The following is a 22,380-nucleotide window of genomic DNA, read 5'->3' as shown; positions in this document are numbered from 1 at the left end:
GGGTCCCCTGGGCTGATGGCCCAAGTGACGGCTTTATTGTTGCTGTACACAATCTTTTATATCCGGACTCTTATGGGTCAGGTCATTCTAAGAATAAACAGGTTTCACATAATCGCTGCCAACCAAAACATTTAGTTCTGTGTTTCTTGTGCATTTTCTAGACGGGTCACAACAAGACGTTGTTGATAAGATTGCTAGCAAAACACAATTCCCATGTTTGTTTCTATCTGACTCGGGGTAGAAAAAGGGACGTAGCATTACTGCCAACACCCGCAGACCACGGGCTTCAGGAATTAACTTTCTCAGCCTTGACAAGGCTTTCGTATGCCCTTGAAAGTGGGGGAATGGGAGGGGGAACCACCGGGTTGGCTGAGTCAACAGGGAACGTTGCTCGACCCAGTCTCAGCCTGGCGCCGGGGCCCGGCCCCCCACAATTTTCATGACTGAGATTCACATATCAGTTCCCACTGGAAGAGGAGGAAAGCAGCACAGCAGTTTTAGAAGAGTTTAAACCCTTTAGTAGACATTGACTCCAAACTCTTACATGTGATGGATGGGATCCTCTCCCTTGTGGTCCTGCCTTTGTTTCCAACCACTCTCCCCTGGTGTCTCACAGCTATAATACTGAGCTTGCTTCAACACTTGAAATGAGGCTGGTTCACTCTCTTGTGCCTCATATCCTCTGAATCATTTGCATCCATGTGCCTGCATATCTCTATTCATTTTCCTCTTAGACCACCAATTCCCTTTGTTGCATTAACTTATACACATTTTTCAGGTATTGTGTCCAACACAATTTTTTCAAGAAACCTACTCTCATCCTATAGGTAATACAGAAGCCCTGCCTTGGACTTCACTTAGCAATCTACATTCACCTTTATGGTAACTCTTATCTTTGGCCACACATCAAATCACTTGAGAAAGCTTAAAAAGTGCTGATGCCTGGATCCTTTGCCCAGAAGTTCTGATTTACTCTACTCTGGAAATCAGTTTTCAATGAGTATTGAGAACCACTGATTTAGCGTAACATTACTTACATTTCTTTTTAATGTTTATTTATTTTTGAAAGAGAGGGAGAGAGGGAGAGATAGAGAGAGAGGGAGACACAGAATCTGAAGCAGGCTCCAGGCTCTGAGCTGTCAGCCCAGAGCCCAACGTGGGGCTGGAGCCCATGGACCATGAGATCATGACCTGGGCTGAAGTCCGGTGCTTATCTGGCTGAGCCACCCAGGTTCCTATAGCATAACATTACTTTTTAAATTATAGGTCTCTCTCACTAGATTGAATGATGTGATAGCAGGCATGTGTTTAGATTGTTCACTAACTTCAATACCAATACTCTTGACTGTCATAGTATAGATAAGCGATTACTACCTGCTGAACGAATGAAGAAAAGTCTGGCTGCAGTGTCCACGTTGGGACTAAATGTATAAAGCAAGTCTATTTTTTGTGTAGTTCTTTTTTAAATTTATTTTTAATTATTTTTAACCTTTATTTACTTTTGAGAGAGAGACAGAGAGTGAGCAGGGGAGGAGCGGAGAGAGAGGGAGACACAGAATCCAAAGCAGGCTCCAGGACCTGAGCTGCCCGCATAGAGCCCAACGCGGGGCTCGAACTCATCAACCGTGAGATCATGACCTGAGCCGAAGTCAGACGCTCAGCCGACTGAGCCACCCAGGCGCTCCAGTTTTTTGTGTATTTCTAAACACTTTGATCATATAAGTGGAAGATTTAAATGGGACTTCTTACCTCAATTACAATGGTGACAGGGAATAAGCTTTGGTCATCCACCCAGCCTTCCACACAGGGCCCTATGTCTGGCCCACTCGTGTTGCAGAAGGTACCATTCAGGTGAAGGAACTGCCCCTGGGGATGGATGAAGCGATGGCATTTCTCTGGCTTTGTGTTTGAGTCCAGTGGGATGGAGATTCTCAGGAGTACCTCTTGGCTGAAGATCCCAGTGCTGTTAGCAGAGACCGTGTCATTGTGAAGGATGTGGACCCAGCAGCAGTGACCAGGGATGGCTGCAGTGAAGTTCTCCAATAAAATATGAGTTTTCACTACGAGGCTGGAGATACAAAGGAAAATTATCTGAAGGATCTGGAATCTCCCCAGGCCTCCATCTTGATCCAGGAGGCACTGAAGGGCCATGGAGGCTGAAGAGTCGATCTGTAAGAGAAGGCACAATGACTTTACTGAAATAAGTTCAAAGGGAGAAAATATTTCCTTTTGCTATGTCACACTAAGTGCATATATTTTTTTAATGATTATTTATTTTGGAAGAGAAGTGCATATATTTTTTTAATGATTATTTATTTTGGAAGAGAGAGAGAGTGTGTGTGTGCACACACATGAATGAAGGAGGGGCAGAGAGAGAGAGGGAGAGAGAATTCCAAGCAGGCTCCCTGCTGTTAGCATGGAGCTGGACATGGGCCTTGAACCCAGGAACCATGAGATCATGACCTGAGTTGAAATCAAGAGTCGGAAGCTCAACTGACTGAGCCACCCAGGTGCCCCCACACTAAGTGCATATGGATCCTGACCCCACTTTCTCCTTAGTGGGCCCTGCCTGACCGACACAGAAGAGTGGTGGGAGGTTTTACCCCAAGTCTTTTGAGGCAGCTAGATAGTTTCCATAAAGTCACAGATACATGTATTTGGCAAAGAGACTTAGCTGTTGACAACTGAACTTGCTTAAAAGACTACTCAGTGAATGATCCTGACCTTACAGGCTCCTGGGAAGTCAGTAGAGTTTAGACGGAAATATCCCTGTTTGGCATATAACCTAAAACACACCTGTTCAATCATCTAGTATTTTCAGAAAAGGGATGTATGGAGGCCCAAGGGTGAACTTCTTTGTGATATTCCTGTGTAAAGAGCAGAGAGCAGGGATTTGTCTTGATTAGAACTGCATTTTTATTAAAGATTAAAGAAAACCATCCTCAGTTAAATCAAAGTGGAATGTTGTGAACGAATGCTAACTTTTGGTAACTGAAGTCCTGCTACGGTTTAAATCACACCGTAACAGCGGTTTTAAGATTTTTGAAATGAGGAAATTTCAAAATGGGGGAAGGAAATTGTATTTTTTCTGTAATGATTTGTTTTCCCAGAGTTACTGAGTCATCAGAATAGCATTTTGGACTAACTTTCTTTGCTATTGCTGTAAATAAACCAATGTCATGTGTTTATATGTATTTGTATATTATATTTTTATTTATAAGTTTCTAAGTGAAACATGAGGTCAGTGTTTCAAGGTCTTATAATCCAGTTAATAAGAGATAGATACATAAATAATTACACTGCAATGTCGTAAGATAATTATAAGAGAAATACACAGTGTGCTGTGGAAAAATGAAAAGGACAATGTTTCATGATTCCCGGGGAGACGCCATGGGCCAAGGAAATGGTCTTTATAGAAGTGAACTTTTAACTACTCTTGAAGGAAGATTCTTGAGACAATAAAGCAGTGGGTGAACAATTGAAAAAAAAAAACAGTTTATAACCAAGAGAATAAGAAGCATACAATCATAGGAAAAGGTAAATAATATTTGTGCACTTATAAGATATTCAAAAGATGGAATCTACAGAATATACAGGGCAATAATGGGAGAAGGTAGGTTGATTTTTAAAAATCTTTAGAATTTATTCTGCAGACTAGAGTTTCTTATTCTTTTTAAAAATTTTTTAAAGTTTTTATTTAAAATCCAGTTAGTTAACATACAGTGTAATATTAGTGGCAGGTGCACGATATAGTAGTGATTCAACAGTTCCATGCATCACCTGGTGCTTACCATGACAAGTGCCCTCCTTAATCCCCATCACCTATTTGCCCATCCCCCTGCCCACCTCCCCTCTGGTAACTGTCCGTTTGTTCTCTATAGTTAAGAGTCTATTTCTTGGTTTGCCTGTCTCTCTCTTTTTTCCCTTTGCTCATTTGTTTTGTTTCTTAAATTCCACAGATGAGTGAGATAATATGGTATTTGTCTTTCTCTGACTGACTTATTTTGCCTAACACAATACTCTCTAGCTCTACCCATGTCATTGCAAATGGCAAGATTTCATGCTTTTTGTGGCTGAGTAATATTTCATTATATGTATAATATGTAATATTCCATTATTTATATCTATATCTATATCTATCTATATCATGCCACATATATATATATGCCACATATTTATCCATTCATCAGTCAATGGACACTTGAGCTGTTTCCATGATTTGGCTGTTGTAGATAATGCTGCTATAAACATCGGGGTGCATGTATCCCTTTAAGTTAGTATTTTTGTATTCTTTGGGTAAATAGTCAGTAGTGCAATTGCTGGATTGTAGGGTAGTTTTATTTTTAGTTTCTTGAGGAACTTCCATACTGTTTTCCAGAGTGGCTGCACCAGTTTGCCTTCTCACCAACAGTGGGAGTCCCCTTTCCCACTGGGAAAGAGGGCTCCCCTTTCTCCACATCCTTGCCAACACCTGTTGTTTCTCGTGTTGTTGATTTTAGCCATTCTGACAGGTGTGAGGTGATAGCTCATTGAAGTTTTGAATTATATTTCCCTGATGATCAGTGATGTTGAACACCTTCTCATATGTCTGTTGCCCATCTGGATGTCTTCTTTGGAGAAATGTTTATTCATCTCTTCTGCCTATTTTTAATTGATTATTTGTTTTTTGGGTGTTGAGCTTGATAAGTTCTTTATAGGCTTTAGATACTAACCCTTTATCAGACATGTCATTTGCAAACATCTTCTCCCATTCCATCAGTTGCCTTCTAGTTCTGTTGATTGTTTCCTTTGATGTGCAGAAGCTTTTTATTTTGATGAAGTCCCAATAGTTTATTTGTTTATTTAATTTATTTTGTTTCCATTGCCTCAGGAGACATATCTAGAGAGAAGTTGCTACAGCTGATGTCAAAGAGGTCACTGCCTGTGTTCTCTAAGATTTCAATGGTTTCCTGTCTCTCATTTAGGTCTTACATCCATTTTGAGTCTATTTTTGTGTATGGTGAAAGTAAGTGGTCCAGTTCCATTCTTCTGGATATTGCTGTCCAGTATTCCCAATACTATTTGTTGAAGGGACTTGTCTTCTTCCCTTTGGATATTCTTTCCTGCTTTGTTGAAGATTAATTGACCATATAGTTGTGGGTTCATTTCTAGGTTTTCTATTCTGTTCCATTGACCTGTGTGTCCATTTTTGTGCCAGTATCATACTGTTTTGATCACTACAGCTTTGTAATATAACTTGAAGTCCAGAATGTGATGTCTCCAGCTTTGCTTTTCTTTTTCAAGGTGGTTTTGGCTATTCAGAGTCTTATTCTTGAATTTCAAATTCATCACTTGTGGGACACCTTAGAAAGTAGATCTATGTCCAGCCTGCAGAGATTCCTTTTCAGGAAATGACTTAAATGGAACAATTACAAAGATGAAATTTCTTGAATCATTGGGTGCTATTGTAAAGGTTTTGAAAGAGGGATATCTTAGTCTTCTAGGGCTACCATAACAAAATTACACAGACTGGGTGGCTTAAACAACAGAAAGTATTTTGTTTCAGTTCTGTTGTTAGAAACAACAGAAAGTTAGAAACTAGAAATCAACAAGAAAGATAAAGCTGGTTCTATTTGCTTTTCTTTTGTTCTTTTTTAAGTTTTTAATTTAAATTCCAGTTAATTAACATACAGTATAATATTAGTTTCAGGTGTACAATTTAGTGATTCAACACTTCCATACAATACCCAGTGCTCATCATGACTAGTGCACTCCTTAATTCCCATCACCTACTTCACCCATTCCTCCCACCCTGACTCTAGCATGTATGAAGCTATTATATCTGAGGTCCTCTGTTTCTCTACCTATAAAATGGAAATAGTATGACTTGCCTTATCTCTCAAAGTGTTTATGAGGACCAAATCAGATCTGAAAGCACAGCATAAATATTAAAATATCACATACAAAACAAACTTGTATAGGAATGTTCATAGCAGCATTATTCATAATAGCCAAAAAGTGAAAATAACTAACTCAAAGATCCATCAATCAGTGAATGGATAAACAAAAATAACATGGCTATATTTAGCCATAAAAAGGAATGAAATGCTGATGCATGTTACAATGTGGACGAACCTTCAAAACTTTATGCTAAGTGATAGAAGCCAGAAACAAAAAGCCACCTTATATGATTCCACTTATATGAAATGTCCAGAGCAGAGGAATCCACAAGGAAATCATATTAGTGGTTTCAGGGCAGGGGGTGAAGGGGATAGGGAGGATTAGGGAGTCACTGCTAATGGGGACAAGGCTGATGAAAATGTTTTGAAATTAAGATCATGGAGATGGCTGCATGACTCTGACTCTGTGAATATACTAGAAACCACCGAACTGTACACTTTAAAAGGATCAGTTTATAGTACATGAATTATATTTCTATTTTAGAAATTCTACAATAAAAATACGTTATACAAATATTAAAGGAAAAAGAAAGCTGGAAAGTTTAAAAGCACGTGGAAACTAAACAACATACTCCCGGACAACCAATGGGCCAAAGAAGAAATCAAAAGGAAAGTAAAAACAATCTTGAAACAAACAGAAATGAAAACACAACACACCGAAACCTATGGATGCTGCAAATCAGTTCTTAGAGAAGTTTAAAGAAATGCAAGCATCTATATTAAAAAACAGAAAAGTCTTGGGGCGCCTGGGTGGCGCAGTCGGTTAAGCGTCCGACTTCAGCCAGGTCACGATCTCGCGCTCCGTGAGTTCGAGCCCCGCGTCGGGCTCTGGGCTGATGGCTCAGAGCCTGGAGCCTGTTTCCGATTCTGTGTCTCCCTCTCTCTCTGCCCCTCCCCCGTTCATGCTCTGTCTCTCTCTGTCCCAAAAATAAATAAACGTTGAAAAAAAAAAATTTAAAAAAAAAAAAAAAAAAACAAAAAAAAACAGAAAAGTCTCGAGCAACCTAATTTTACATCACAAAGAACTAGAAAAAGAAGAACAAATTAAGCCACAGTTTGTTATAGAAGGAAGGATATAATAGAGCAGAATGGAAATAAATGAAATAGAGACTAGAAAAACAATAGAAAAGGGATGAGCACTGGGTGTTGTATGTAGGTGATGAATCACAGGAATCTACCCTCGATATCAAGAGCACACTGTATACACTGTATGTTAGCTAACTTGACAATAAATTATATTAAAAAAAAGAAAAAAGAAAAACAATAGAAAAGATCAAGATCAATGACTAAGAGCTGTTTTTTTTTTTTTTGAAAATGTGAACAAACTGACAAACCTTTTGCTAGACTACTCAGAAAAAAAAGAAGACTAAAACAGAAATGAAAGAGGAGGCATTTCAACTGATACTACATGAAAACATAGGATCATGAGACTGCTGTGAACAATTATATGCCAATAAATTAGATAACCTAGAAGAATGGGTAGATTCTAAGAAGCATACAGTCTACTAAGACTGAATGAAAGAAATAGAAAACTTGAACAGACCAATAATGAATAGAGGGATTGAATCAGTAATCAAAAATTTCCCAATACAGAAAAGCCCAGGACCAGATGGCTTTACTGGTGAATTCTACCAAAAACTTGAAGAAGAATTAATGCCAATCCTTCTCAAACTCTTCAAAACATTGAAGACAAGGGAACGCTCCCAAACTCATTTTATGAGACCAGCAGTACCCTGATACTAAAGCCAAATAAGGACACTGCAAGAAAACAATAGACCAATACCCTTGATGAATATAGATGTAAAAATTCTTAGCAAAATAGTAGTAAGCAAAATTCAACAACACATCAAAGGATTATATTCCATGACCAAGTGGGATGCTGGGATGGTTCAACATAAACAAAACGTTAAATATGATATACCACATTAATAAAATAAATGATAAAATTATAGGACACCCTCAATAGATGTAGACAAAATATTTGGCAAAATTCAACACGGTTTCATGATAAAAAACCCCAACAAATTGAGTATAGAAGGAACATACCTCCACATAAAGTATAGAAGGAACATACCTCCACATAATAAAGGTCATATGTGAAACACCCACAGCTAACATCATAGTCAACAGTAAAAGGCTAAAAACAAACTCTTCTTCTAATGTCAGGAACAAGGCAAAGTTGCCTACTCTCAACACTCTTATTCAACATAATACAGGAAATCCTAGATAAAGCATTCAGGCAAGATAAAGAAATAAAAGGAATTCAAATTGGAAAGGAAGAAGTAAAGTTGTTATCTGCAAATGATATAATCTTATATATAGGAGATCCTAAAACTCAACCAAAGAATTTTGGAACTAATCAAGGAATTCAATAGTCCACCCACAGGTATTAGTGGCATTTCCATACACTAACAATGAATTATATGAAGAAAAAAAAATCCCATTCATATTAAAATAGAAAACAATAAATATTTAGGAATTAGTTTAACCAAGGAAGAGAAAGATCTGTACAATGAAAAATATAAGACACTGATGAAAGAAATTAAAGAAGACACAAATAAATAGAATGATACTACTTGTTCACGAATGGGAAAAATTAACATTTTTAAATGTCCATACTATCTAAAGCCATCTATAGATTTAATGCAATCCCTACTAAATCCCAATGGCATTTTTCACAGAAATAGAAAATACAATCTTATAATTCATATGGAACCACAAAGGACCCTAAATAGCCAAAGAAATTCTGTGAGGCATCACACTTCCTGATATCAGGCTATATTACAAAGAGTAGTTAAAATATCATGATACTGGCATAAAAGTAGACACACAGTAAAGTGGAATAGAATAGAGTCTCCAGACATAAGTGCCCACATATATGGTCAACTAATATTTGACAAGAAAACCAAGAATAATCAATGGTGGAAGGAAGTCTCTTCAACAAATGGTGGTAAATAACCAAATGCAGAAAAACGAATGGGCCCATATACCACTCACAAAAATTAACCCAAAATGGAGGAAAGACTTAAATATGAGGCCCAATAAATGAAAACTCTTAGAAGAAATCATAGAGAAGAAGCTCCTTGACATAGGTCTTGACAATGATTATTTGGATATGACAACAAAAGCACAAACACATAAGCAAATATAAACAAGTAAGAGTACTCAAACTAACAATCTTCCTCATAACAAAAGAAACAATAAACAAAATGAAAAAGCAACAACCTACGGAATAGGACAAAATATTTGCAAACAATATATTGGATAAGACATTAATATCCAAAATATGTACAGAACTCATATAACTCAGTAATAAACAAAAACAGATTTAAAAACAGGCAGATGAACTAAACAGAGATTTTTTTTTTTAAAGAAGATACCCCACATAACCAACAAATACTGAAAAGATGCTCAACATCACTAATTACCACGGAAATGCAAATCAAAGCCACTGTGGGATATCACCTCACACTTGTTAGAATAGCTAGGGTCAAGAAGGCAAGCTGTAAGTGCTGGCGAGGTGGTGGAGAAAAGGGAACCCTTGTACACTGTTGGCGGCCATGTAAATTAGTGCAGCTACCATGGAAAACAATATGGACGTTTCTCAAAAAGTTAAACATAGAACTACCATATGATCCAGCAATCCCACTTGTGGGTATATATCCAAAAGAAATCAAGATATTGAAAAGATGTTTGCACTCTCATGTTTACTGCAGCATGCTTCAAAATAGCCAAGATGTGGAAAAACCTAAGTGTTCGTTGATGGATGAATGGATAAAGAAGATTTGGTATATGTATCAATGGGATATTATTCAGCCATGAGAAAGAAGAAAATTATGCCAATTGAGACAACATGTTGAACTTTGGGGGCACTATATTATGTGATATGTCAGAGAGAGGATGGTAGATATTGTATATAACTTGTATGTCAAATCTAAAAAAGCCAAACTTTTAGAAACTGAGAGTAGAATGGTGGTTATCAGGATCTGGGCAGTGGGGGAATTGGTGAGCTGTTTAAGGATACAAACTTGCAAGTAGTAGATAAATAAGTTCTGGAGTCCTAATGCATACCCAAGTGATTATAGCAAATATTGTATTATCGATTTTAACCTCGGTAAAGGACTGGATTTTAAATGTCCTCAACACAAAAAAGTAATTATAATTTTGTGACACAAATGAGGTGTTCGCTAAGGTTATGATGGTAATCATTTTGCAACATACAAATGTATCAAATCAACATGACCTACATCTTAAATTTATACATTATTATATGTCATTAAATGTCACTAAAAGACAAACAAACAAAAACTAGAAACAATCCATATGGCCTTCACCAGGTGAATGGTTAAACCAGCTTTTGTATACACATGCCATGTATTTAGCAAAAAAAAAAACAAAACAAACAAACAAGTATTGATATACGTAGCATTTCCTGTAAGATAGGTTTAGTGATGTTGAAATCCCTTAGCTTTTGTTAGTTTTGGAAAGTCCTTATCTCCTTCATTTCTGAAAGACAGTTTTGCTGGGTATAGTGTTCTTGATTAATATTTTTCTTTTATTATTTTGAGTATATCATCTCACTCTCTTTCGCCTGCAAGGTTTCAGTTCAGGTTTTTGGTCATAGTATTATGGCAGCTCCCTTGAATGTGATGAATCACTTTTCTCCTGCTGCTTTCAAAATTCTCTTTGTGTTTGACCCTCAACAATTTCATTATAATGCGTTTCAGTGAAGCTCTTTTCAGGTTTAACCTATTTGGGGTCTTCTGGGTCTCTTGAATCTGATGTCCATTTCTCTCCTCAAGTTTGGGAAGTTTTCAACCATTATTTCTTCAAATTAACTTTTGTCCTTTTCTCTTCTTCTTGGATTCCCATAACACATATATTATTTCCTTGGTTGTATCATAGAGCCCATAGGCTTTCTTTACTCTTTTTCATTCTTTTTTTCTTATATAACTGGGCTTATTTTCTAGTTCTTTGATTCTTTCTTCTGCATGGTTGAGTCTTCTGTTGAAATTTTCTATTTAATTCTTTATTTAACTCATTATATTCTTTAGCTCTAGGATTTCTATTTGGTTTCTTTGGACAGTTGCTATTCCTTTGTTGAATTTCTTCTCTTCCAGATTTATAGGTTTACTTTGGCAAGAAAAGATTTTCACTAATCAGCTCAGCTTGGAGTACTGGATGGGTCAGTTGATAGCACACATGGGCAGGTGGGGTCTGTTATTGGCATGTCTAGTTGACAAGACCACTGACTATTCTCTGAGGTTGGGGCAGGGCTTCTTCTGGCTGGGCTCCACCTATAAGTGGGGATGGTGGCTCCCTATTGGGCGAAGCAGCTGGATTTACTCTGTGATCAGGTGAGGCCACTAGCTGGGCTCTGCAATTACCGCTGGTTGGGTGAAGTCGCAGACCATTCTTTGGTAAGGTGGTGCCACTAATTGAACTTTGTGGTTGGACAGGGCTTCAAACTAAGTTATGCAATTGCTCTTGGTTGTTGGGATCTTAGGCTGTGCTCCCCAACTGGATGGAGTTTTTGGGTGGACCCTGTGTTCAAGTGGGCCATAGGCAGAGATTCACAGTTGGATGAGGCCTTAGGCTGTACTCTATGATTAAGCAGAGCAGTAGGTTATGCCCAAATTTGAGTGAGTATGCAGGCTGGACTTCATGATCAAGTAGGCCACTGACTTTGGTCCACTGTTGAGCAAGTTTGCTGGCTGGGTCTCTGGTTGGGGAGGGGCCACCAGGTGTGTTGCACAGTTGGATAGGATTAGAGGCTATGCACGTGGTTCAGCAGGTTTGCTGTCTGGGCTTCCTTGTTGTGTGGGCTACAGGCAATGCTCCATAATAGGGTAGTGTCACTAGATAAGGCTTACCTGAGGCAAGGCCATGGACTGGATTCTGCTGTGGGGTGGAGTGGTTGTCTGAGCTCTGTGGCTGTGAGGTGTCATGGTCTGGGTTCTGAGGCTGACTAGGGTCATTGTTCAGGGTCCCTGGTTATGTGGGGGCCAGAGGCTATTCTTTTATTTTCTTTATTTTCTTTCTCTATTATTGCAAGCATTCTTTTTTAAATTAATTTATTTTTTAAATTTATATCCAAGTTAGCATATAGTGCAACAATGATTTCAGGAGTAGATTCCTTAATGCCCTTACCCATTAGGCCCATTCTGCCTCTCACAACCCATCCAGTAGACCTATGTTTGTTCTCCATATTTAAGAGTCTCTTCCGTTTTGTCTCCCTCCCTGTTTTCATATTCTTTATGTTTTCCTTCCCTTATGTTTATCTGTTTTGTATCTTAAAATCCTCATATGAGTGAAGTCATATGATATTTGTCTTTCTCTGACTGACTAATTTCGCTTAGCATAATACCCTCCAGTTCCATCCGTGTAGTAGCAAATGACAAGACTCTATTCTTTTTGCTTGCTGAGTAATACTCCACTGTGTGTCTGTGTCTGTGTGTGTGTGTGTGTGTGTGTGTGTGTGTGTGTGTATATCACACATCTTTTTAAAAAAAAATTTTTTTGGGGGCGCCTGGGCGGCGCAGTCGGTTAAGCGTCCGACTTCAGCCAGGTCACGATCTCACGGTCCGTGAGTTCGAGCCCCGCGTCAGGCTCTGGGCGGATGGCTCGGAGCCTGGAGCCTGTTTCCGATTCTGTGTCTCCCTCTCTCTCTGCCCCTCCCCCGTTCATGCTCTGTCTCTGTCTGTCCCATAAATAAATAAAAACGTTGAAAAAAAAATTAAAAAAGAAAAAAAATTTTTTTAACGTTTATTTATTTTTGAGACAGAGAGAGACAGAGCATGAACGGGGGAGGGTCAGAGAGAGAGAGGGAGACACAGAATGTGAAACAGGCTCCAGGCTCTGAGCTGTCAGGACAGAGCCCGACGCGGGGCTTGAACTCACGAACCGCGAGATCATGACCTGAGCTGAAGTCGGACGCTTAACCGACTGAGCCACCCAGGCGCCCCTCCCACATCTTCTTTATCCATTCATCTGTGCATGGACATTTTGGCTCTTTCCATACTTTGGCTGTTGTCGATAGTGTTGCTATAAACATTGGGGTGCATGTGCCCCTTTGAAACAGCATACCTGTATCCCTTGGATAAATACCTAGTAGTGCAATTGCTGGGTCATAGGGTAGTTCTATTTTTAATTTTTTGAGGAAGCTCCATACTGTGTTCCAGAGTGGCTGCACCAATTTGCATTTCCACCAGGAGAGCAAAAGAGATCCTCCTTCTCCACATCCTCGCCAACATCTGTTGTTGTCAGAGTTAATGTTAGCCACTCTGACAGGTGTGAGGTGGTATCTCATTGTGGTATAGCTTGCGATTTTGCCGAATTCATGGATCAGTTCTAGCAGTTTTTTGGTGGAATCTTTTGGGTTTTCCATATAGAGTATCATGTCATCTGCAAAGAGTGAAAGTTTGACCTCCTCCTGGCCAATTTGGATGCCTTTCATTTCTTTATGTTATCTTATTGCAGAGGCTAAGACTTCCAATACTATGTGGAACAACAGTGGCGAGAGTGGACATCCCTGTCTTGTTCCTGACCTTAGGGGGAAAGCTCTCAGTTTTCCCCATTGAGGATGATATTAATGTTGGGTCTTTCATATATGGCTTTTATGATCTCGAGGTATGCTCCTTCTATCCCTACTTTCTTGAGGGTTTTTATCAAGAAACAATGCTGTATTTTGTCAAAAGCTTTCTCTGCATCTATTGAGAAGATCATGTGGTTCTTGTCCTTTCCTTTAATGATGTGATGAATCACATTGATTGTTTTGTGGATATTGATCCAGCCCTGCATCCCAGGTATAAGTCCCACTTGGTCATGGTGAATAATTTTTTTATTGTATTGTTGGATCCGCTTGGCTAATATCTTGTGGAATTTTGCATCCATGTTCATCAGGGAAATTGGTCTATAGTTCCACTTTTTACTGGGGTCTTTTTCTGGTTTTGGAATCAAGGTAATGCTGGCTTCATAGGAAGAGTTTGGAAGTTTTCTTCCATTTCCATTTTTTGGAACAGCTTCAAGAGAATAGGTGTTAACTCGTCTTTAAATGTTTCATAGAATTCCTCTGGAAAGCCATCTGGCCCTGGACTGTTTTTTGGGAGACTTTTGATTACTAATTTGATATCTTTACTGGTTATGGGTCTGTTCAAATTTTCTATTTCTTCCTGTTTCAGTTTTGGTAGTGTATATGTTTCTAGGAATTTGTCCATTTCTTCCAGATTGCCCATTTTATTGGCATATAATTGCTTGTAATATTCTCTTATTATTGTTTGCATTTCTGCTGTGTTGGTTGTAATAGCTCCTCTTTCATTCTTGATTTTGTTTATTTGGGTCCTTTCCTTTTTCTTCTTGATCAAACTGACTAGGGGTTTATCAATTTTGTTAATTCTTTCAAAGAATCAGCTTCTGGTTTCATTGATCTGTTCTACTGTATTGTTGTTGTTGTTGTTTGTTTTGTTTTGTTTCAATAACATTGATTTCTGCTTTAATCTTTATTATTTCCTGTCTTCTGCTGTTTTTGGGTTTTATTTGCTGTTCTTTTTCCAGTTCTTTAAGGTGTAAGGTTAGGTTGTGTATCTGAGAACTTTCTTCCTTCTTTAGAAAGGCCTGGATTGCTGTATCCTTCCCTCCTATGACTGCCTTTGCTGCATCCCAGAGCATTTGGGCTGTGATGTTATCATTTTCATTGGCTTCCATGTACTTAAAAAAATTTTTTTTTAATGTTTATTTATTTTTGAAGGAGAGAGAGACAGAGTGTGAGTGGGGAAAGGGCAGAGAGAGAGAGGGAGACACAGAATCTGAAGCAGGCTCCAGGCTCTGAGCTGTCAGCACAGAGTCCAACGCAGGGCTCAAGCTCACAAACCGTGAGATCATGACCTGAGCCAAAGTTAGATGCTTAACTGACTGAACTGCCCAGGCACCCCCATGTACTTTTTAATTTACTCTTTAACTTCTTGGTTAGCCCATTCATTCTTTAGTAGGATGGTCTTTAGTTTCCAAGTATTTGTTATGTTTCCACAATTTTTCTTGTGGTTGATTTTGAGTTGCATAGCATTGTGGTCTGAAAATATGCATGGTATGATCTCGATCTTTTTGTACTCGGTGAGCGTTGATTTGTGTCCCAGTATGTGAAATATTCTGGAGAATGTTCCATGCGCACTGGAAAGCAATGTGTATTCTACTGCTTTAGGATGAAATGTTCTGAATATATCTGTTAAGTCCATCTGGTCCAGTGTGTCTTTCAAAGTCACTGTTTCCTTGTTGATTTTCTGTTTAGATTATCTGCCCATTGCTGTAAGTGGAGTGTTGAAGTCCCCTACTATTATGGTATTATTATCAATGAGTTTGTTTATGTTTATGATTAATCAATTTATATATTTGGGTGCTCTCACATTTGGAGCATGAATGTTTACAATTGTTAGGTCTTCCAACAGACACATGAAAAGATGCTCAACGTCGCTCCCCATCAGGGAAATACAAATCAAAACCACACTCAGATATCACCTCACACCAGAGTGGCCACAATGAACAAATCAGGAGACTATAGATGCTGGAGAGGATGTGGAGAAACAGGAACCCTCTTGCCCTGTTGGTGGGGATGCAAGTTGGTGCAGCCACTCTGGAAAACAGTGTGGAGGTTCCTCAAAAAATTAAAAATAGAACTACCCTGTGATCAGCAATAGCACTGCTAGGAATTTACTCAAGGGATACAGGAGTACTGATGCATAGGGGCACTTGTACCCCAATGTTTATAGCAGCACTCCCAACAATAGCCAAATTATGGAAAGAGCCTAAATGTCCATCAACTGATGAATGGATAAAGAAATTGTGGTTTATATACACAATGGAGTACTACGTGGCAGTGAGAAAGAATGAAATATGGCCCTTTGTAGCAACGTGGATGGAACTGGAGAGTGTTATGCTAAGTGAAATAAGCCATACAGAGAAAGACAGGTACCATATGTTTTCACTCTTATGTGGATCCTGAGAAACTTAACAGAAATCCATGGGGGAGGGGAAGGAAAAAAAAAAAAAAAAGAGGTTAGAGTGGGAGAGAGCCAAAGCATAAGAGACTCTTAAAAACTGAGAACAAGCTGAGGGTTGATGGGGGGTGGGAGGGAGGGGAGGGTGGGTGATGGTATTGAGGAGGGCACCTTTTGGGATGAGCACTGGGTGTTGTATGGAAACAAATTTGACAATAAATTTCATATATTGAAAAAAACCCAAAAAACAATTGTTAGGTCTTCTTGGTGGATAGACCCCTTAATTATCATATAATGCCTTTCTTCATCTCTTGTTACAGTCCCTATTTTGAAGTCTAGATTATCTGATATAAGTATGGCTACTTTGGCTTTCTTTTGTTGACCGTTAGCATGATAGATGGTTCTCCATCCCCTTACTTTCAATCTGAAGGTGTCTTTAGGTCTAAAGTGGGTCTCTTGTCAACAGCACATAGATGGATCTTGTTTTCTTATCCATTCTGTTACCCTATGTCTTTTGATTGGAGTATTTAGTCCATTGACATTTAGAGTGAGTACTGAAAGATATGAATTTATTGCCATTATGACGCTTGTAGAGTTGGAGTTTCTGGTCATGTTCTCTGGTCCTTTCTAATCTTTTGTTGCTTTGGGTATATATATACATCTTTTCTCCCCTCAGAAAGTCCCCCTTAACATTTCTTGCAGGGCTGGTTTAGTGGCCACAAACTCCTTTAATTTTGTTTGTCTGGGAAATTTTTTTTTTTTAATTTTTTTTTTCAACGTTTATTTATTTTTGGGACAGAGAGAGACAGAGCACGAACGGGGGAGGGGCAGAGAGAGAGGGAGACACAGAATCGGAAACAGGCTCCAGGCTCTGGGCCATCAGCCCAGAGCCCGACACGGGGCTCGAACTCACAGACCGCGAGATCGTGACCTGGCTGAAGTCGGACGCTTAACCGACTGCGCCACCCAGGCGCCCCTGTCTGGGAAATTTTTTTATCTCTCCTTCTATTTTGAATGACAGCCTTGCTGGATAAAGAATTCTTGGCTGCATAGTTTTCCAATTCAGCGCATTGAATATATCCTGCCACTTCTTTCTGGTATGCCAAGTTTCTGGGGATAGGTCTGCTGCAAACCTGAAACGTCTTCCCTTTGTAGGTTAAGGACTTTTTTCCCTTGGTGCTTTCATGATTCTTTCCTTGCCTGAGTATTTTGTGAATTTGACTATGATATGCCTTGTTGATGGTCAGTTTTTGTTGAATCTTATGTGAGTCTTCTGTGCTTTCTGGATTTTAATGTCTGTGTCTTTCCCCAGGTTAGGAAAGTTTTCTGCTATGATTTGCTCATGTAACCCTTCTACCCATCTTTCTCTCTCTTCATCGGCTGGGATCCCTATGATTCTGATGTTGTTCCTTTTTAATGATCACTGATTTCTCCAATTCTTAAATCTTGCTCTTTCCCTTAGTTTCCCTCTTTTTTTTTTTTTTTTTTTTCTGCTTCGTTATTCTCCATAAGTTTGTCCTGGCCAGAGGCCATTCTTAACAGTTGAGAAAGACTTGGTCTTGGATGCCTATCCAAGTGAGACCACTGGATGGGCTCTATGGATACCTGGATTCCCTTGCTAGACTTCCTGGCTTAATGGGAATGGAGACTACACCCAGCAGTTGGGCAGGACTGTGAATATGCTTTCCTTCCCGGGCAGGGCCGCATAACCAGCTCCACAGCTGGTATAGTTTGTTGGCTGGGGACCCAAATCAGGCAGAGCTACCAACTGAGCTCTCTGTCAAGATGGGGCCTCCAGCTCAGCTCTGCAGATGGGCAGAAAAACTGGCTGGGTTCTCTTCTCGATGCCACTGCAAACAGGAATATGGTCTGTCAAGATCTAAGCACTGGTTAATGCAAGCTTTGTCCCTTCTTCATCCCTATCTGAATCCCAGTGGCGGAGCCCTGCAGTTTTCCGCAGTAATCCCCATGAGGTGATACCTGGCTGGACTTTCTGGGAAGCAGCTCCCAATGTTGAGGGAACTGATGTCTACCTTGAGTTCTCTTTTTCTCACTGGAGAAACCGTAGGCTCAGGATGGAGTTTCTCAGTGTGGTGTCGTGCTGGCATGGAGGTGGGGCAATATGGTCAGAGTGTAGCCACTCCTCTTGCTCTTCTAATGTGATCCTGTGGTTCCAGTGTTGCTTCAGCCTCACTTCTGGGTTCTGGGATTTTCACAATGGTGTCTTTCTATGGACAGTTGCCAGTTGATCTTCTTTTGTGGGGGACTGAAGTTGGGAACAGCTTATGTTACCATTTTGATGACGTCACTCTCCCATATTATTTTTTGTATATAAAATAATTTTTAATTAGCAGAAGCTTAAAAAAATGGGAAATAGTTTAGTAGTGGCCAAAGGTAGAAAAGGGAATGACAGAAGCAGGAAAGAGGTATTACTTATAACAGTACATGAGGGATACGAGTGGAGATAGAACTGTTTGTTACTTTGATTGAGGTGGTGGGAACACTAAGTTGCACATGTGATAAAAACCATATAGTAGTAAACACACACACACACACACACACACACACACACACACACAAGTACAGGTAATACTGAGGAAATCTGAATAAGATCAGTGGGTTTGTATCAGTACCAATATCCCAGTTGTGATATTATACTATAGTTTTGCAAAATATTACTATTGGGGGAAGCTAGGGGAACTGCACACAGTTTCTCATATTTCTTACAACTACATGTGATTCTACAATAATCTAATAAATCTTTCTTCCCTTTCTTTCTTTCTTTCTTTCTTTCTTTCTTTCTCTCTGGTAGGCTTCACCCCAGTGTGGACCCCAACACAGGGCTCAAACTCACGACCCTGAGATCAAGACCTGAACTGAGATCAAGAGTTGGACATTCAAACCACTGAACCACCCAGACACCCCTCAACAAACATTTCAATCAAATATTAACTAGTGACGCTTGGGTGGCTTAGTCATTATTAAGCATTCGACTTTGGCTCAGGTTATGATCATGTGGTTCCTGGGTTCGAGCCCCACATCTGGCTCTATGCTGACAGCTCAGAGCCTAGAGCCTGCTTCAGATTTTGTGTCTTGATCCCTCTCTGCCTCTCTCCTGCTCATGCTCTGTCTCTCTTTTTCTCTCAAAAATAAATAAACATTAAAATAAATAAATAAATAAAAATAAAAAATACCTAAGGGATTAGAAGTTTATATGCAAACCATAAGTACAAGAAGCTTGGAATGGCTATATAAGTATGACAAAACACATGCTTAAAGTCAAGGAACACTATCAGAGATAAAGAAGCCTCATTCATAATGATGAAATCGCCAATGAATCAGGACTCTAAACACTAGCACCGAAAAGATCTTCAAATATATTACGTAAATTAAAAAAAAAGCTTGAGAAAATAAACCCTTACGTGAACTTACCACTGCCTTCCTTCTGTATCTACATTGCAAGGAAATCTAAGATTCCTAAGGTGATTGAAACTGTAGTATCAGTTACCAAAATGTAGTAATTGCACCACATTTCACTTTGTTTTGATTAACAACAAAGGATCTTATTTATTACCTTAATCTAAATTCAGCGCTAAACAAGAAAAGTATTTGATTTTTCTTTCCACAGAAAAATCACACAACCATTCTTTTTTTGTCGCTCAGGTTTCATTTTCTGGAAATGATTGAAGACTGCACAGCAGGCTTATTTTAGTTTACTTGGGGGGTTAAATATATGACAAAGTCCAATGCTAATTTCAGAAGCTGCTGTGAAAGGTCACTAAGGGGAAGCACATTCAGAGATTAAAATTTTAAACAGATTTTTTTGTCAACAGAAGTGTCCCTGGTATATAATTTTCTCTATGGCTCTGCTAAAAAATCAACGCCTCCTGGTTCCAAAAGATCTGGGTGTCCTGTTTCCACTGCTCTGCTGCAGGAGTGATGTGAGTGAGGTCCATTGATAAGAAGCTGGTGTGAGGTCACACTGACGTAGTGTGAGTTAATAAAAGGAAGCCTTTTTGTCCCTTTGAATTTATCTCCATAAAGTCATTGTGTCTCCTCTGGAGGATCACCTGTTCATACTCAATGGCCTTTCAGGATCAGGTTGGATCAGGTTGGTGGCCTGGGGAAATCCCATATCCTTCAGATAATTTTAGTTCTTCCCTTCATGCAGATGCTATTATGCCATATGATTTTGGAGAACTTCGCTGCAGCCGTTCCTGGTCATCGCTGCTGGGTGAACATCCTTGACAATGACATAGTCGCTGATAATGATACTGGGATCCTCAGCCCTGAGGCCCTCCTCAGAATCTCCATCGCATTGAACTCAGAATCGAGGCCAGAGAAATGTCAGCGCTTGATCCATCCCCAGTGGCAGCTTCTTCATCTGAATGGAACCTTCACCAACATGACTGAGCCAGACACAGAGGCCTGTCTGGATGGCTGGGTTTATGACCAAAGCTCCTTCCTCTCTACCATTGTGTCTGAGGTAAGAGGCCCCTTTTACCTCTTGTGAGTACTAAGTCTGGGTATTTAGAATGACAGAATAAGCATGATTCAAGTGTTCAGTTATTGTGTAGGTATTGCAGTCAGCTCTCTTTCATTCTTTTAGCAAATAGTGATTGCTTATCTTCTTTTTTAAAACATTTTTTTAATGTTTATTTATCTTTGAGAGAGACAGAGACAGAATGTGAGTGGGTTAGGGGCAGAGAGAGAGAGAGAGAGAGGGAGACACAGAATCCAAAGCAGGCTCCAGGCTCTGAGCTGTCAGCACAGAGCCCGACACGGGGCTTGAACCCACGAACTATGAGATCATGACCTGAGCCAAAGTCGGATGTTTAACTGAGCCACCCAGGTGCCCTGTGATTATTATCTTCTTAATTGCCAAGCACTTACATTGAATTTGAGGCCAGTGAAATCAACCAACTAGACGTGAATTCCATATCAGAGGTCTTTAAATATAAGGTGAATAGTAATGATTAGACAAGTAAATACTTGATATAATGTATTATTTTTTGGTCACTTATTCTCAGCCTAGTCGCAAATTGCAAACACCTGTATTAATTAAAAAAAAAAAGTCTCCATGCCCTGGATACTTCACAAACAAGCAAATCAGTGTATTTCACTCTAGGTGAGAAATGCAGGCATCAGTATTCTAGAAAATCTCCTCAATGTTTTCAGTGTGTGACCAAGATTGAGAACCCATGAGGTATGGAATGCTAAGTGAATATAAAGATTGTCCCTAATATAACCTAGAAGATTTAGTTGAGGATTTCCAGAGAAAGTCATGCTTAAATTGAGACTTGGATGATATGGGTAAGTAAATGTAGGAGAGGGAGGCTGGAGAGCATGTCCACTGATGGTTGTGGCAGCAAGTGAACACTGAGGGACTGTGAGCTGCTGTGAAACTCCCCTGTGCTGGTTTCCTTCTCTTCCAGTGGGACCTCGTATGTAATTATCAGTCACAGAGATCAGTTGTTCAATTCCTATTCATGGCTGGAATGTTGGTGGGAGGCTTCATATACGGCCATCTCTCGGACAGGTGAGTGTCTCCAGCTCACTGCTGCCCTTATTCTATGGTGTTTTCATCAGCTTATAATGAACTCTTTCATAAAGAAGTCTTTACTGAGTTCCAATATACAGTTTATACCGTTGTGGGTTGCCTTGGTTCCCACGGAGCTAGAGATGGAGGTGGAGAATTAGAGTGTGTGATAAGTGCCATTTTGCTGCACAGATATCTCTGTACAGGACACAGAAATGATATCTCCATGAGACAGACCTGGGGGCATTTCAGAGCAGTATTTATAGGGAGGTACCATAATACTTTCCATTTAGAAAGATGAGAAGGAGTAAACTATGGGCAGGGAGGGAAAGGTACTCCAAGACGGGGGTTCAGCCTGTTTGAAGACAGAGATAAGGCACAGTAAGGAGATAGAGATCTTCAGCATAGACTTCAGCAAGGCTGACAGACATGTGCAGAACTCTCTACCTGACAACAGCAGATTAAACATACTTTCCAAGTGTATGTGGAGCTAGACTGCATTTAAGGCTCAAAACCAGGAATCAGTAGAGTTCAAAGGGTCAAAATTATACAAAGTATTGCCTCTGATTCCAACAGAGTGAAACTACAAATCAGCAGCAGAAGCAAAACTGGAAAATTTACAAATTCATGGAAATCAACCAGCATGCTTACAAAAAACCAGTGGGTCAAGGAAGAAAGCACCAAGGAAATTAGAAAATACTCAGCGATGAGTTAGATAAAAAATTCAACGTGCCAAAACTTATGGGATGTAGTGAAGGCAATGCTCCGTGGGAAATTGATAGCTATAAATACCTACATTGAAAGAGAAAAAAGAGAAAACACCACGTCCACAAGAGGGAAGAAGAGGGGGTCCTCAGCCTTATCTCCACATAGAAACAAGGATTTAATGGTCATCCACAGACAAAATGCCTTT

General features: G+C 39.5%; 1 protein-coding gene across 1 annotated transcript; it reads left to right on the top strand.

Moving 5' to 3' along the window:
- The first annotated feature begins 17,713 nt into the window (after positions 1 to 17,713).
- On the top strand, positions 17,714 to 21,546 carry LOC112852194 (solute carrier family 22 member 10-like). Its single transcript, XM_025915701.2, has 3 exons — positions 17,714 to 17,901; positions 20,024 to 20,414; positions 21,364 to 21,546. The coding sequence occupies exons 1-3, from the start codon at positions 17,714 to 17,716 to the stop codon at positions 21,469 to 21,471; spliced, it is 687 nt and encodes a 228-aa protein (XP_025771486.2). The 3' UTR covers positions 21,472 to 21,546.
- Positions 21,547 to 22,380: the final 834 nt, after the last annotated feature.

The sequence above is a fragment of the Puma concolor genome, chromosome D1 (genome assembly GCF_028749965.1).
Source record: "Puma concolor isolate L17-30 chromosome D1, mPumCon1.1.hap2, whole genome shotgun sequence".
Lineage (NCBI taxonomy): Eukaryota > Metazoa > Chordata > Mammalia > Carnivora > Felidae > Puma > Puma concolor.
The sequence above is the reverse complement of the archived record's forward strand: the minus strand, read 5'-3'. Positions and strand labels throughout refer to the sequence as shown.